Source organism: Cynocephalus volans, chromosome 1 (genome assembly GCF_027409185.1).
Source record: "Cynocephalus volans isolate mCynVol1 chromosome 1, mCynVol1.pri, whole genome shotgun sequence".
In the NCBI taxonomy this organism is placed as follows: Eukaryota; Metazoa; Chordata; class Mammalia; order Dermoptera; family Cynocephalidae; genus Cynocephalus; species Cynocephalus volans.
The window spans coordinates 205,515,475-205,531,149 of record NC_084460.1 but is presented as its reverse complement, the minus strand read 5'-3'; the positions used below and the strand labels follow the sequence as shown (position 1 = coordinate 205,531,149).

The following is a 15,675-nucleotide window of genomic DNA, read 5'->3' as shown; positions in this document are numbered from 1 at the left end:
CATACTGCTTTCCATAACAGTTGTACTAATTTACAGTCTGACCAACAGCATTGGAGGGTTCCCCTTTCTCTGCATCCTCACCAGCATTTGTTATTCTCAGTCTTTTTGATACTGCCCAGTCTAACTGCTGTAAAATGATATATTGATGTGGTTTTGATTTGCTTTTCCCTGATTCTTGGTGATGTTGAGCAGTTTTTCATGTGTCTGGCCATTTGTATATTTCTTTTGAGAAATGCCTATTCAGCTCCTTTGGCCTAGTTTTAATTGGGTTACTTACTTGTATTTTTCCTGTTAAGTTGTTTGAGTTCCTTATATATTGTGGATATTAATCCCTTGTCGGATGCATAGTCTACAAATATTTTCTCCCACTCTATAGGTTGTCTTTTCACTCTGTTCACTGTTTATTTTGCTGTGCAGAAGAGTTTTAGTTTGATATAATCCCATTTGTTTATTTTTTCTTTTGTTGCCTGTGCTTTTGAGGTCTTGTTAAAGTCTTTGCCCGGCCCTTCTTCCCAAAGTGTTTCCCCTGTGTTTTCTTTTAGAAGTTTTATAGCTTTGGGTCTTATATGTAAGTCTTGAATCCATTTTGAGTTGATTTTGGTGTATGGTGAGAGGTACAGGTTGAATTTCATCCTTCTACATATGGATGTCCAGTTTTCCTAGCACCATTTCTTGAAGAGGCAGTCTTTTAACCACTGTATGTTCTTGGTGCCTTTGTCAAAGATCAGTTGGCTGTTAAGTTTGTCGGTTGATTTCTGGGTTCTCCATTCTGTTCCATTGATCCAAATGTCTATTTTTATGCCAGTACCATGCTGTTTTGGTTACTATAGCTTTGTAGTATAATTTGAAGTCAGGTAGTGTTATGCCACTGGCTTTATTTTTTTTCCCCCACTCAGGATTTCCTTGACTATTCAGAGTCACTTGTTGTTCCATATGAATGTTAGGATTGTTTTTTATATTTCTGTGAAGAATGTCATTGGTATTTTGATGGGTATTGCATTGAATCTGTAGATTGCTTTGGATAGTATGGACATTTTCACAATATTAATTATTCCGATCTAAGAGCATGGGAAGTCTTTCCATCTTTTTGTATGCTCTTTGATTTCTTTCAGCAGTGATTTGTAGTTCTCATTGTAGGGATCTTTTGGCTCCTTGGTTAGATTGATTCCTAGGTATTTTATTTTCTGGTGATTATTGTAAATGAGCTTGCTTTTTTGATTTAGTTTTCTGCTAGTTCTTTATTGTTGTGTAAAAAAGCTACTGATTTTCGCATGTTGATTTTGTATCCTGCAACTTTACTGAAATAGTTCATGAGCTGTAAGAATTTTTTGGTTGAGTCTAGGTTTTCCTATATATAGGATTGTGTCATCTCCCAACAAGGACAGTTTGACATCATTTTTTCCAATCTGGATTCCCTTTATTTCTTTCTTTTGCCTGATTGCTCTGGCTAGTTTAGGGTTGTTATTGGAAAGTATTGTCTTCTTTACTTATGGCATTTTATCATTTGGATATTTTAAATATCTTTTGTTTTCTTTCCTTTTATTTTTTGCCTTTGGTGTCTATTGGTTTTTGGAGGTGGTTAGATATAGTTTCTTTCTCTTTCTTATTTGCATTTTTGTTCTACCAATGGGTTTTTTTCTTTCTTGTATATTCATGGTAGTGATTATTGTTTTTTGGATTCCAGATGCAGGACTCTTGGGGATTTCTTGTTGGGCTGTTTGTGTGGTGGTGGGCTCTTGTGGTTTTTGTTTGTCTGCTATTTCTCCATTTCTGAAGGATAGCCTTGCTGGGCATAGTATTCTTGGCTGGCAATTTTTTTCTTTTAGTATTTTGAATATATCATCCCATTTGCTTCTGGCCTGTGGAGTTTCTGTTGAGAAGTCTTGTTAGTCTGATGGAAACTCCCTTATAGGTGACTTGATGCTTTTCTCTTGCTGTTTTTAGGATTCTCTCTTTGTCTTTGAGTTTTGCCAGTTTGAGTATAATGTGCCTTGGAGAGGACCTTTTGGGGTTGATCCTGTTTGGTGATCTTTGAGCCTCCTGAATCTTAAGGTCCATCCTACGCCTGGGAAATTTTCTGCTATTATTTTGCTGTGTGTGTTCTCAATGACTTTTCTTTATCTTCCCCTTCAGGAATACCCATGATTTGGATGTTTGTGGGCTTAAGGTTGTCTGCTATCTAAGATTTTCTCCATTTTTTAAAAATTCTTTTTTCTTTTTATTCATCTGAGTTATTTTGAGATTGTTTTCAAGATCAGAAATTCTCCTGCTTCCTCTAGCCTGATGCTTAAGCTCTCAGGTTTTGTTTTTTTTTAAATTGAATGACTCCTCAGTTCTATGAGTTCTGCTGTGTTCTTTCTAAAAAAGTATTAATCTCTTTACAAATTTCCTCTTTTATGTTCTGGATAGTTTTGCTCAGTTCATTGTGTTGTCTGTCTGCATCTTCTTGTATCTCATTAAGTTTCCTTAAGAATTTTATTCAGAATTCTTGTTCAGTCATTTCCAGGGTTTCCTGCTATACATGTTCTGGTACTTGAGAGTTATTGTATTACTTTGGTGGACTCATGTTCTCTAGTTTTTTCATATTTCTAGTGTATCTATGTTGATGTCTGGTCATGTGTAGAGCAGTTGCTTCTTTCATTACTCACCTTTCCTGGACTCCACTGGTGACCCTCCTTGTGTCAATGCAGTTGAGTGGTCAGCAGTCTGCCTGCACAGTAGCAGTGGCTGCTGCTGTGGTAGCAGGCCACCATTGCAGAGACGGTGGCTGTGGCTATGGCTTTGGTGGGCTGCTCGTGTGGCAGCTGTGGCTCCAGTGGTGTCCAGTTGCTCACATGACGATGGTAGCTTCCTGGTGTTGCTGGTGGCTACTGCAGCAGGGGTAGTTGCAGTAGCCATCTGCTTAGCTGTAGTGTCCACAGCAGTGTCTCACACAGCTACAGTGTCTGCAGTGGCAGTGGGATTACCTCATGGTGATGGCAGGAAGGTGAAGGTGGCTGCAACTGCCTCCTTGGTGTCTGTGGTGTCCTTGGCAGCAGTGGGGTTACCTTGTGGGTATGGCTGCAGTGTCTGTGGCTGCAACTGCCTCCCTCATATCTGCAGTGTTCTTGGCAACAGCAGGGTTAACTTGTGGTGGCAGTGGCACTGGTGGCTACAACTGCCTGCCTTGTGTCTGCATTGTCCTTGGTGGTATCCTTGACAGCAGTGGCATTACCTCATGGCGGTGGCAGCAGTGCCAGTGGCTGCAACTGCCTCCCTTGTGTCTGTGGTGTCCTTGGCAGCAGCAGAGTTGACTTGCTGTGGTGTTAGTGGTGGAGGTGGTTGCAGCTGCCTCTCTCATGTCTGCAGAGTCTGCAGCTGCAGCAATGGGCCACCCACAAGATTGCTGCTCTGCGTGGAGCTGCTCTGCTGTGGGTGATGGTTCTGGAACTGGACAATGGCTACAGTGACTGTGACAGTGGTGGCAGTGGGCCCATTTCAATCTTCTTTGGGAGGAATGTGTTCTGGGCACCTCAAGTCTACCATCTTCCCAGTAGTCTCTGCCTATTGTTACATATTTTGAATTTGTATATATACAATTTTATATCCTTCTTTTTCATTTAATGTTATATCTTTTGGACACTTTTTGTTATCTATTGACCAAAAACATTTAAAATGGTACCTAATAGTCAATTGAATTGAAGTATCACAGTTACTAAAACAATCATTTTGTGGTATATTTAAATTTCCTTTTAAATATAAATAATGCTGCTATGAACATTTTTCTGCAAAAAGCTCTTTTTTTTTTTTTTAAGGGATAAATTCCCAGAAGTAGATCAAAGTGAATGAACAATTTAGGCCAATTACTTTAAATACTGTAATCAAGTAGGTTAGAAACACTGGAGAGTAGGTTATTAAGGAAATGCTAGAGTATTTTCTTAGGGATAAAAAGAAATAAGAGGTTCAGTTAACTGAGGCATACTGGGAAGCCCTTGTCCTGAAGGTGCTGAGTTTGTCTTTTCCCACATAGACAGGACAGTAGTCTTGGTTCCTGATGCCTCTACCACAGGGTGGGAGTTGTGGAGATCACAAGGGGGCTTCTGTTCTTGCATTCTTTTGATCCCATAGGATTATTCATTTAAGAAATGGTCTTCTGTACATACTGTGATACTGAGATTGCCTACTTTTCATGATGAACTAAAACTTGAGGTGATTCCTCTCTGTCATAAGTAGGCAGGTAGGTGTTCCACAATGACCCCAAGCAGGCAACTCCCTACCCCAGTCCCATATACTGCATTTTTGAGACAGCCTTTTGCTGTCACTGCCAGAATATGTTTTTCTTTCAAGAATCTTGTATCTGTCAGTTTTGCTGAAGTAATAATCCCCAAATCATGGTGATCTGTGCCATAAACATAAATTTCTCAGTTGTTTTCCAATTGGTGGTGGTAGCCTGTTCCACATGAGTTCTTATTCCAGATTTTGGGCAGAAGGAATAGTCCTCTCCAAGGACCGCTGGGCAGAAAAGAGGCCAAGCCCACTGTGCACATTTAAAGCTGCTGCTCAGGTGTAGTGGGTGTCATCACTACCCACATTTCATTGGCCAAAGCATATCACATGGCCAAGCCCAGTAGAGGGTGGGATGTGTACTTCCCCCACACACATGGCAAAGGTAGGGATGTGTAGTGGAGGGTAAATCATTGTGAGCAATGGTATAGTCTTCCATGGGCTTACTGGGGATTGGCCTCCTTGTTTCCTTCCGTCATCCATCCATCCCCCTGTCTACTGCAGCACAGAAACCTCACAACCTTGTAGGTCATGGCTTGTGCATGACCTGCCTCAACCCTAGTATGAGAGAATCTCTGGAAACAAAGGATTTGCTAACCTAGAATGTGGCCGATGCAGTCTTGGGCCTCTTCATCACTGTGGCAGATGGGATTTTCTGCAGAGGAGCACAACAGTATCTCCCCTCCCACATGCTCACCTGCAATGTTACCCTGCCCCTCCCTGTCAATGGGTGGCGTCTCATTCCCCTCCCCATTAATCTCAGCAAGCCTATGATTCACTTATAAGCAGCAGAATTCTCTAGAAAGATACTGCATGTCTTTCAAGGTTTTGCAGCTTCTGCCCAATTATCTGGGAACATTTTTTTCTTGGAGGTGTTGGTGCCATGTAGGAAGCCCAACTACACTGAGGGATGTTGGTTAAGCATTCTGGTTGACAGTTCCAGGTGAGGTTGGCCTTTCAGTCATCCCTGTTGTGAGATGAATTATCTCTGTCAGTCCTTGTTATTGTTCATCTTGGATTCAAAGTCCAGGGAAAGAGAGTCGGATCAGCCCAGCTTGGATCAGGTGCCTTGGTCAAGGTAGGGTGCAGAGCCTGTCAATCATCCTTTTGGGGAAAGTGGAGCCAGAAAGAGGATTGAGGCCTGTTACCAATGAATGGGGAATGGATGCAGGTCAGGCCCAGCAGGTGCTCACAACGGATATTGCCTGAGTCAGCTTTTGAAAATGCAAATCTAATTGTCTTACTTCATCATTCTCAAAGATGTCAGGAACTCTGCATGGTTCTTAGAAGAAAGTTTATACAATTTAGCTTAGCATGTGAGGCTCCTCAGGGTTGGCCCTCACCCATCTCTCTAGCCCAGCAGGGGTCTTCTTACTAGGGCATTTGTGATTTCTTGGGGGGGAAAAAAAAGATCTCATCCACTTTCAAGGCTTTAAATGCAATCTGTATGCTTAGGACTGACAGTTTATGTCTCCACTGGCATGCGTCTCTGAATCTAAGCTCCTTCTCAACACCTCTGCTTGGATGTCTAATAGACATCCCAAAGTTAGTGCATCCAAAACGGAACTCCTGATCCTCCCTCGAAACAAAAATAAAAACAAAAAACCCCTTCTTCTCCTGCAGTCTTCCCCATCTCAGGAAGTAGCAACCCCTCCTTCACTTTTCTCAGATCCAAAGCCTTTGAATCTTTCTTGACTTTTGTTTGTTTCCCTACCATTCATTAACAAAACTTGTCAACTGTACCTTCAGGATATATCCCCAGACTAAGACTCAGGATCAGAATATATCAAGACTCGCCCCTTCAATGCTTCCCCCCGACCCAAGACACCACTTGTCACACTGTCACCAGGCCTGGTGTAAAAAGCCTCCTAACTGTTCTCCCTGTTTCTGTCCTTGCCAAGCAGCAATGACTCTGTTAAAACATGTCACATTGCGCCACATTTCCAAGTCTAAGCCATCTTTGTGGATGCCTGAGTCCTTACAATGGCTCTAAGACCTCGTGTGACCTGCCCCTTACCCTCTAACCTCACCTCTGTCATCCTCCTCTCTCTCACCCCCCTTCGGCTCACTGGCTGCCTGATGTTCCTCCATTAAGTCAGACTGGCTTCCGCCTCACAGCCTTGCTCTGCCTGGAAGATTCTTCCCCCACATATCTGCATGGCTTGCTCCCTAGAGGGTGCCTGACGCAAGGCAGGTGTGCAGTTAAAATGTGCTCAATGAGTGGGTTCTGACAGCCCCGGGGCACGCCCTTCACTCCTCCGTACCAGGCTAACTTCTTTGGGTTCCTTCAAAGTCAGCTCAAATATCAGCTTCTTTAGGAAGATTCCCATGTGATTGAAATGCCCCCTTTCTCTACTCCTTGAGGAAAAGGACCTTGTCTTATTTGTCACCATATCTAGTATATAGCAGGCTTATTGCCAAGTGGTAGACCCCCAGTGGATATTTCCCTCAATCTCCTCTTTGGTATAGTGCTTATTTGTGATTCATAGGCAGTGTGTGCACACACATGAAACTACAGAAAATGTGGTAGGGTCTGCAGGGAAAAGCGAGCCTCTGTTCCCCATGTGTTTTAAGCAGAGCCCATTGCAGTTTGGGTGTCTGCCTGATATCATCTATGCATAGACAAGCAGGTATACATTCAGTAAGTATTTAAGAAAAAATTAAAATGGATGCAGATAATTGCCCTGATGTTGAAAATACTTAAATGGTTCACTTTGAATAACCAGTGTACTTGTTAAGTAGTAAGATTTCTGGATGTTCTTGTTTTCCTGAGAAACACAGGTTTACCCTGAGATCACTTTTTAAATCTTTCTAAAACCCACTGGTTCCTTTCTTACCTCACTAGGTCGAATACACTGAATATCAGCCAGTTTGCCTCAGAACTCACAAGAACTGGTCGAACCCAGTCCCTTCCCCACATCCCCCTCCACTGTCCTGTGCTGAGTCATACCTTTCTGGGATCACTGTGGTTACTTCTCTGGTCTCCCTCTTTGGTCTCTTCTCAAAAGAGCAGCCAGAGGGATCCTTTTGGAATGTGAGCCAGACCATGTCATTTCTATGCTCAACCCTCTGTTGGTTTCCTCTCCTACTCAGAGTAAAAGCCCTGGTCCTTATTATGACTGTCAGGCCCTGCGTGGCTGCTGAGGTCCAGCCACGCTGGCCTCGTTGCTGTTCACTGAACCTGCCGGGTTCCCTCCTGCAAGGGAGCCTCTGCTCTCACTCCTCCCCACTGCCCGGAGTGCTCGCCCCCAGCCGGCTGCAGAGCTCATCTCCCGTCTTTTACATCTTTGGTCAAATGTCCCCTCATTAAGAGAAGTGTGACTCTGGATATAAAATGACACTCCCATTATTCTCGCCCTTTATTCTGCTTTATGTTTCTATACCTAATGTGCTTAATTGTTCACGTGCCTATTGTCTGTTTCTCCCCGTGTGAGCTCCATGAGAGCCAGCAATTGGTCCTTCCTGTCCACTGCTGAGTTCTTGCTCTTGAACACAACAGTCAGTTTCTTGTTGATTGATGTAAAGAGTCTGAGCTTGCAGCATATATTGGAAGTAGAGGTCCTAGGTAGGGTTTGGCACCCTTTAGACAGGCTTTTCCTTGTTTCTTTCTCTCTATCCATCTCTCTACACCCCCAAAACAGCAGTGTGAGACTTGGGGGCCCCAGGAAAATGGCCCTGAGAGCCCTGACTCAGGAGGTGCCTCTTCAACTCAGGTAAGTGTATCTGGCTGTCTGCACATTCTCCCTGAAGCTTAGCAAGTCCCAAACAAGACTCACTTCTAGCTCCCCACTCCAGCCTCACCATCTGCTCTTGGATGTGCCACTACTTCTTTCTTTATGGTCAGTCTTGAAATTAGGGTTGTCCTTGCATCTTTTTTCCCCTCTGCTCATGTCTATTCAGTCACTAAGTCCCACCAATTCTACCTTCTGTGTTCTTCCATATTGATTCTTGTCAGCTGTCACAGCCCCTGCGTAGGGAGTCATCACTATATTTTCTTGGCCATGGTCTAACATGGTCTCCCAGCGGATTCCCCTGCCTCTACTTTCTTTCCCTTTAACTCTTTAACCCCCTGGCTTCAGTCAAAGGGGTCTTTGCAAAGCCCAGATCACATCATGGGTCTCCCTGGGTTAAAATTTGTCAGTGACTTCCTGTCACCCCTGAAGGTTTCCCCAAGCTCAGTCATATGTGTATCACCTTGATGATTTGCCTTATTCATGTATCTCCTTTCCTATTAATATTTACCTAAATGTGGTCATATTTGACTTTTTCCATAAGCAGTAAATCCTTAAAGTCATGGGGTAATAATCATTTTTTTTTTTTTTTTTTGTCGTTTTTTCGTGACCGGCACTCAGCCAGTGAGTGCACTGGTCAGTCCTATATAGGATCCGAACCCGCGGCGGGAGCGTCGCCGCGCTCCCAGCGCAGCACTCTACCAAGTGCGCCACGGGCTCGGCCCTAATAATCATTTTTTTTTTTAATGCACATTAAAATATGTAGCTATTTCATACAATGTGTTGGTCCACATGCCATTTAACATCCATTGCATGTACCATGGGTGATGCGCCTGCCATCTTGAGGGAACTTCCAGGACACACAGGACCCTTCTTTGTGTGGCCCTTGTGTTGCTGCTCCCCTTGGGCCAAATGCTCCTGGAACTGCATCTCCACTTTGAGCTTCCACTGAAATGGGGCCCACAGTGTCTCCATGCTTTTGTTTGTGAAGTCCCCACCATAGCCTTCTAGTTTCTCTGCTTGATAATGCCTGCCCGTTCTTCCATACCCAGCTTAGATGTCATACTACAGAGCCATCCTTCCTCCCCACTTGTCCCCCAGGATGTGTTTTATTATTCTAAGCCCTTTCTTCGTTTTGTTTCTTGTCCATTGTCTATGTTCACATTCACAAGTAATGACTGTCCTCTAACAACTTCCAGGTTTCCCATGCTGGATTTGTGCTCTCTGGAGGCTGGATGTAGACTTTGTTTGCCTTAGCCTCAGTGCTTGGCTGAAGTTTCTGACCCTTTCTAAAATGCAGTGACCCTTGGTGGAGCAGTCGCTGTAGCTGTGGTTGGTTGACATTAGATGAGAACAAGTGTGAGAGGGAGGGAGGGAAATGTTGCATTGACAGGTGAGAGGTCCTGCAGGCCTGAAGCCTCTTAACGAGGCCCTGCTGGCCCACATAAGTCCCCCAGTCTTGAGCAATGGCTTCTGGGCTCATTCCCCTTTGGTGAGTCTCTGCATTTTCAGCCCAATCTTTACAGCTACACTGTCCAATACGATAGTCACTACTTACATGTGGCCCTTTGAATGTTAATTAATGAAAAGTAATTAAAATTCTATTTCTTTAATTGCACTAGCCACTGTCAAAGTGCTCGATGGCCACACATGGCTGGTGGTCACCACTGGAACAGCACAGAATAGAGCACTTTCATCATCATAGAGAATGCTATTGGACTGCTCTGCTCTAGAGTCTAACTCTTTAACAAATTCCTCAGGTTGACTTTTGTCCCTAATGTTGAAGCTGGGAATAAAGTCCTACCTAAGAGGGATTTCAGTTGGTTGGGTTCTATTCAGCATGTGTATTATTGCAGATACAGTCAGCCCTCCCTATCTGTGGGTTCTGCATCTGTGGATTCAACCAACCACTGATCAAAAACACTTGAAAAAAAATTTTGTCTGTACTGAACAATTAAGTATAACAATTATCTACATAGCGTTTACGTTGTAGTAGATATTGGAAGTAATCTACAGATAGTTTAGAGTATATAGGAGGATGTTTATAGGTTACATACAAATACTATGCCATTTTATTTATTTTTTAATTGAAACAATTGATTATACATATTTGTGAGGCATAGAGTTGACTATCAGTATTTGTGTACAATATGTGATGATCAGATCAGGATAGTTGGCAACTATGTCATTTTATATCACGGACTTGAGTATCCATGGAGTTTAGTATCTGCAGGAGGTCCTGGAACCAATCTCCTGTGGATACTGAGGGACAACCGTTTAAGCAAAGGGCCATTGTTGAGTAAGGAGAAGTTTTTAATGGTGGTTGCATGTTGAGATGGGTGATCTGACCATGGAGAGGGTGTGGACCACTAGTCTGGAGAGCTCTGGCCTGAGTGACCATCCCTGGTCCAAGTCAACCTCAGCCTCACCACAGCCTGTTCACACAGGACAGGTGGATGAAGTTGAAGGTAGAGCAGGGAGATGGGAACATAATGGAGAGAGCCCAGGAGAGTCAAGGGATGGAGATGAAGACGGGGAGTAGCTTGAAGAGAAGGAGAGGGAGCTCCTGAAGGAGGAGAGGAGGAAGGGGCTGAGAGTGACAGAGTGAGGCAGGGCGGAGTCTTGAACAGAACCGAACATGACAGAACATGGCAAAGCCATGACAGCGAGTGGGGCCTGGCTCACGAGCACGCGCTGCTCACTCTCTCCTCCCTTCTGTCCTGCCTCCAAACTTATCCTGGTTTGCAGCTCTATTTGAAATGGCAGAACATGTGGAGGGAAGGAGGGCCTAGCTGGAATAAAATATCAGGAACTGTGCATCTGTAGTACCGTGTTGTGTGCTCACAGCACCCGACTGTCTTTTATTTTTCATTACGTGCTTCACTCACATTTGAACAATGTCCCAGATCACAAGTGCTTTGGAGACGAGGATGAAAAATGATAAATAAAAGAATCACATTTTAAACTATGGACTGAATTAGTTAATCACCAGGGCTAATTGTGTTTTAGGTCTGTCGTAAATTAGAGGGTGATTGGAGATGCTTCTCTTGCTTGGCTTTTTTGATTTGATGGGAAGTAACTTAGAATTGGTATCATAGACTCAGGCTTTATCAATGTGGACCATAGGCCTTTAAACCTACAATTGACAAAGGACCAGACTTTCAGTCTGGCATCATTTTGGATGTGTGTCTGTCAGTAGGTTTTGCCCTTATAATTTCAGAGGCAAAAAATCAATGCTTATTTCTAGGTTATTCAGAGATTTACAATGCTCTGCACAGTGAGCAATTTGCAGCCCTTAGCATGCTTTAACCATCTTTAAGCATTTTTTTTTAAAAGTGACTTTAACCATTTCTTTGGATTTTACCAGCCTTCTTTTAGACATTGAATGTGTCTTAATTCAGTGGCTCTTAATCATGCGTGTGCCTCAGAATCATCTAAGGGCTTATTAAAACGCAGATTGCTGAGCTCCATCCCCAGAGTTTCTGATTCAGTAGGTCTGAGATGGATTCACTCAGAATCTGCTCTTCTACCAAGTTCTTAGGTGACGCAGATGCTGCTGGTCTGTGGACCACGCTATGACAACCACTGGTACAGTGGGAACTTAAATTCAGTTTCAGTCTGGGTTGATGGGGGAATTATGTTAAAGGTGATGGTAGTTAATTTGCCTCTTTCTGACTCAAAAAGTTCTCTGAGCTTTGGGCATCAGGGAGGAGTCTGCGATCTTTCTGGAACCCCTCTACTCTCCAGGTAGAGGCCACAGCATACTGAGGCAGCAGTTACCCGAAGCCACTATCCCCACCCCCCAAACCTGGAAGCAGCTGACACTTGCAGGTGCAGAAGCAGCCGTATATGCAGTATTTGTTCCTGACCCAGATCTTGGCAGCATCCTGGAGACGGCTGTGCTCTCAGTGTGGTGGCAGTGTGAGCATGTGACATGGACGCCCAGAGCCTTCTAGTGGCTTAGCCAGGCCTGGCCACTGAGAAGGAGTCAGTTGAGCTGGGTTCTATTTCTGGGTGAACTTTAAACTCCCTGGGTGACCTTGGGCAAGACTCCTAATCCTTCACTCCCCCATTTTGACCACTTGTGTTTATAAAACATACCTCTCCCTTTCCCCATCCATAAAATAGTAGAAAAACAAAACCCCAGTCTCATGTGTGGCCTTCAGGGGATTTATGAGCTGATATGCAGAACTCTGAGTGCCTGAGAAGAAAGCTGCTGTGTAAACACAATATATTATTAATAAAATGTTAAAAAATAGCATCACACCTTCTGCTGATAATAGCTGCTTTAGGCTGTTGGAGTGGCTTTGACATACAGGTTCCCAGCAGTGTTGAAGGAAGGGTGACTGTGGTTTTGAATTTGCAGCACATTTAAAAGAAGATGAAAGAGGTCCTAAAAACATTTTTGAGTATGTTCATAGGTGTATTGGTGAAGAAAATATGATTACAACTCTGTGAAATTCAACTTTAGTAAACCAAATCACAAATTTCTTTTGACTTTCATTATATTTCAGAGCTGCTTTACAGGGTGGGCTATGGCTGAAGTGTTAGGAGTCTTTCTTCCTCCCACCCCCATTAGTAAGCGGTTGATGCCCCCTTGGACTGCATGGGGGAAACTTACGGATCAGTTAGTGATTAACAAATCAGTTGGTGATTATAATCTACAGAGGCATATGGAATACCTGCTATGTGCTACTGTAGACACTGAGAAATAACCAGTGTGGTTCTTTCCCTTAAGGGATTTGTAGTGTAGTTGTGATTAAAGATATTTAAGCAAGAAATTACTTACAGAGGCCCTGAATCCTTTATACTTATTTCCTTAAGTAATGTAAACAAAATCCAAACCCACTTTTTGTGCAGAATAGAGGCATGTCTGCAGTGATCTGGTTCAAGGTGGATTCCATTACTGCCGTTCCCTGTTGGAAAGAGAGCAGACATTTGTGCCTTTCTTCTCCCAGAGGTGTATGGAGATAGAGGCTCCCTTGTAGTGACAAATCACCTGTAGAAAGTCTAGCTTAAAAGTGGTGGCTGCCCTGCTCATTTTTGAGCAAGAGAAAACTGGTCAGTAAACAACTGTACTGTACCATGGGACCCCATTCATTCCTCACCAGCTGGGATGACCGTTCCCTCTCTGCCTCTGTCCCAGGGAGTCTTGTGATTTTACCCCGCCCTGAAAGCTCCGGTGAGGGACAGGACCTCATCCGGGTCTAGGCCACGCCTTCTGGGCCCTGTGCACATTAGAATTGCCTGGGAAGCTTTCAAACGAACGCAGAGGCTTGGGTTCACCCCTGGAGATTCTGATAAAATTGAACTGGAGTGGTTCCCAGGCAGCTTTAACAACAAAGGCAATAAATTCCCCAGGTGAGTGCAGTGTGCCCTCAGGGCTGGCAAGCTCTGAGTTGGTTGGTGGTTGAATTTACCTGAAAAGGTGAATTAAAGATAGAGACTCTAAATCACTCAAGAGTTTTGTGAATGGAAAAAGGGAACTCTCCTGGCCCATTTGCTCGCAGGTAGAAATGCTTACTTCAAGCGCTCAGCACACTTGGCCCATAGCCGACCAGTCTTCCAGATGGGCACAGCCAGTTCTAAGGAGCCATTGCTTTGGGAACATGGATCCCCAAGCCCTGGGATCCCTGTTTTTGGCCCAGTATCTAGTCACTAAAGGGCCGTCTGGTGGGTGTACTCTGCTCCTCCATGATCCCCTTCCAGCTGTGGCCCTGTCCCTTAGCCCCGTTAGGATGGTGGTTCTCAGCCGCAGGCGCACCGTCTCACATTAGCTGCATCAGGTGGTACTCGTTGCCTGGGTTAGCTTTCCTCCCCCATGAGTGTATGCCCCCCACCGCTGGGGCACATCACGAGGGTTTGTGGTACCCATAGAGGGTCATCCATTGGCTCAAGTCTGTGCCAAGATCTCTAACTCATTCATTCCTTTCCCATCCATCTCTCTGTTCTTTTTTGTGTCTTGCTACAGCCTGCAGCACTTCCTTCCTTAGTGTTTTTGAAAGAATATAGCCTATAACTAGAGTGTGGATTAGAGGCCTACCAAGTGGTCTCCAAGCAGCCTTATTTACCTGCCTTTTTTTTTTTTGTACCAGCCTTGTTCACCTCTCATTTTTCCTGACTTGTAAATGTGAGGGCTCGTGTCTCTGCAGGTTTATTAGGGTGATGAGTAGGTGTCACTTAAAAGTTAGGCGAGCAATTTGGGGCCATTCTTTTAGTCCAGAGGAGGGACTCTAAGATGGATAATGAAAACTTGTTATTTGATAGCTGGGGAAAGAGGGCTGAGTAGGCTGCCAAATGACGGAGACATCAGGCTGGGACAGGAATGATCCAGGGCTAACCGTAGTCATTCTTGTATTTTTTCTCTTTTCTCTTTTCTTTCTCCATTTTCATTTGGTGTTTTAGCTCTTGTGTTAGTATCATCATTTCCTCATGTTGACCTCCATTTTCCATCTTCTTTTCTCCTGAGATGAGATTTGATGTACCTGGGTTGTCAGAGACTTCTCCTACGTCCCGAGTCCCATAGACTTACTTGCCAGCTGCCCCCCCACCCCGCCCACCTCCCAGCCCTGTGTCCTCTGGCTTCACCCTTGGCTGATCCCTGACTCGCTCCTGCCTGTTCCTGTGCTGGGCATCTCAGTTGACCTCAGCCTTCCTTTTCTCATTTCTTTTTTTAGAATCTCTCCATCTTACCATAAACACTGTCCTTTGTCATTACCAAATCACTCCTCCTTTTTATCTTTGGGAAAATCCAAACGTGTCGTATCCTACTGGAAAGAGACATCCAGGGTAGACTTTTCCTTTGTTTAAGCTAACATTAGTGGGTTACTTTTTTATATTTTGTGCATCATCTTATTTCGTCTTCAGGTAGGAAATATTCCCATTTGAAAGGTGAGGAAATAGAGGCAAAGGGAGGTTCAGTTCCTTAACCAAGATCATGCAACAAGTTAAAAGGTAGAGCTGGGGATGTCTCATGCCAGAGTCTCCACTCTTTGCTGTTAAACTCTGCACCTTCCAGCTCAAGGAGGAATGAAACATGGTGTTTGCCAGACAAGGGAGATGAATTTCATGGCCTTGAGGACCCTTCCTTGCCAGCATTTGTGGGATGCTGGGAGGTTATATAGGATGGTGAGCTTCTTTCTCATGAGGTTGACTTTGGTGATAAAACCTTGAATTTTATAACCACTGTGGTGGTTACCCTGAGGATGTGGCAAATTAGAGTTAAATCTAATTCCCAGGTTGTGTCCTTGTCACAGTCAATTGTGCCAACTCTTCAGCAGTGTGGAGTTCTCCCAGTTAAGATTCTCATTGTTTTGTTTTTTGCAGAGCCTGTGTCATCCTGGGGGTGATATTCCTTCTGTCATCCATATGTATAGTGGTCAAAGCCATCCATGACCTCTCAACAAGGCTGCTCCCAGAAGTGGTAAGGCCCTTCTTCCTTACAGGTCTTTCCTAGCAGCACGAGCATCCTGCACTGCCTCTCACCACAGCTTTACTGGGGGGCATTGGGCAGGTTGAGAGAGAAAATATGGCATTTTGGGGGTCCAGAAGATCTCATTGCAGGAACACAACTGATGTGGCAGAAAGAAGCACTAGGCAGGATGAAGAGACTCCAGATAGTTGAGCTGATGGTACTTGGTTCTGTGTCTGTCTCGTTAGGTCTTTTGACCATTTTTAAAAC

General features: G+C 44.2%; 1 protein-coding gene across 1 annotated transcript in view; it reads left to right on the top strand.

The window, feature by feature from the left end:
- Positions 1-15,675, top strand: part of TMEM163 (transmembrane protein 163) — a 233,641-nt gene that overhangs the window by 170,947 nt on the left and 47,019 nt on the right. Inside the window, exon 5 of the mRNA XM_063087773.1 lies at positions 15,321-15,417. Within this exon, the coding sequence (XP_062943843.1) occupies positions 15,321-15,417 (97 nt within the window). The remainder of the gene's footprint in view (positions 1-15,320; positions 15,418-15,675) is intronic.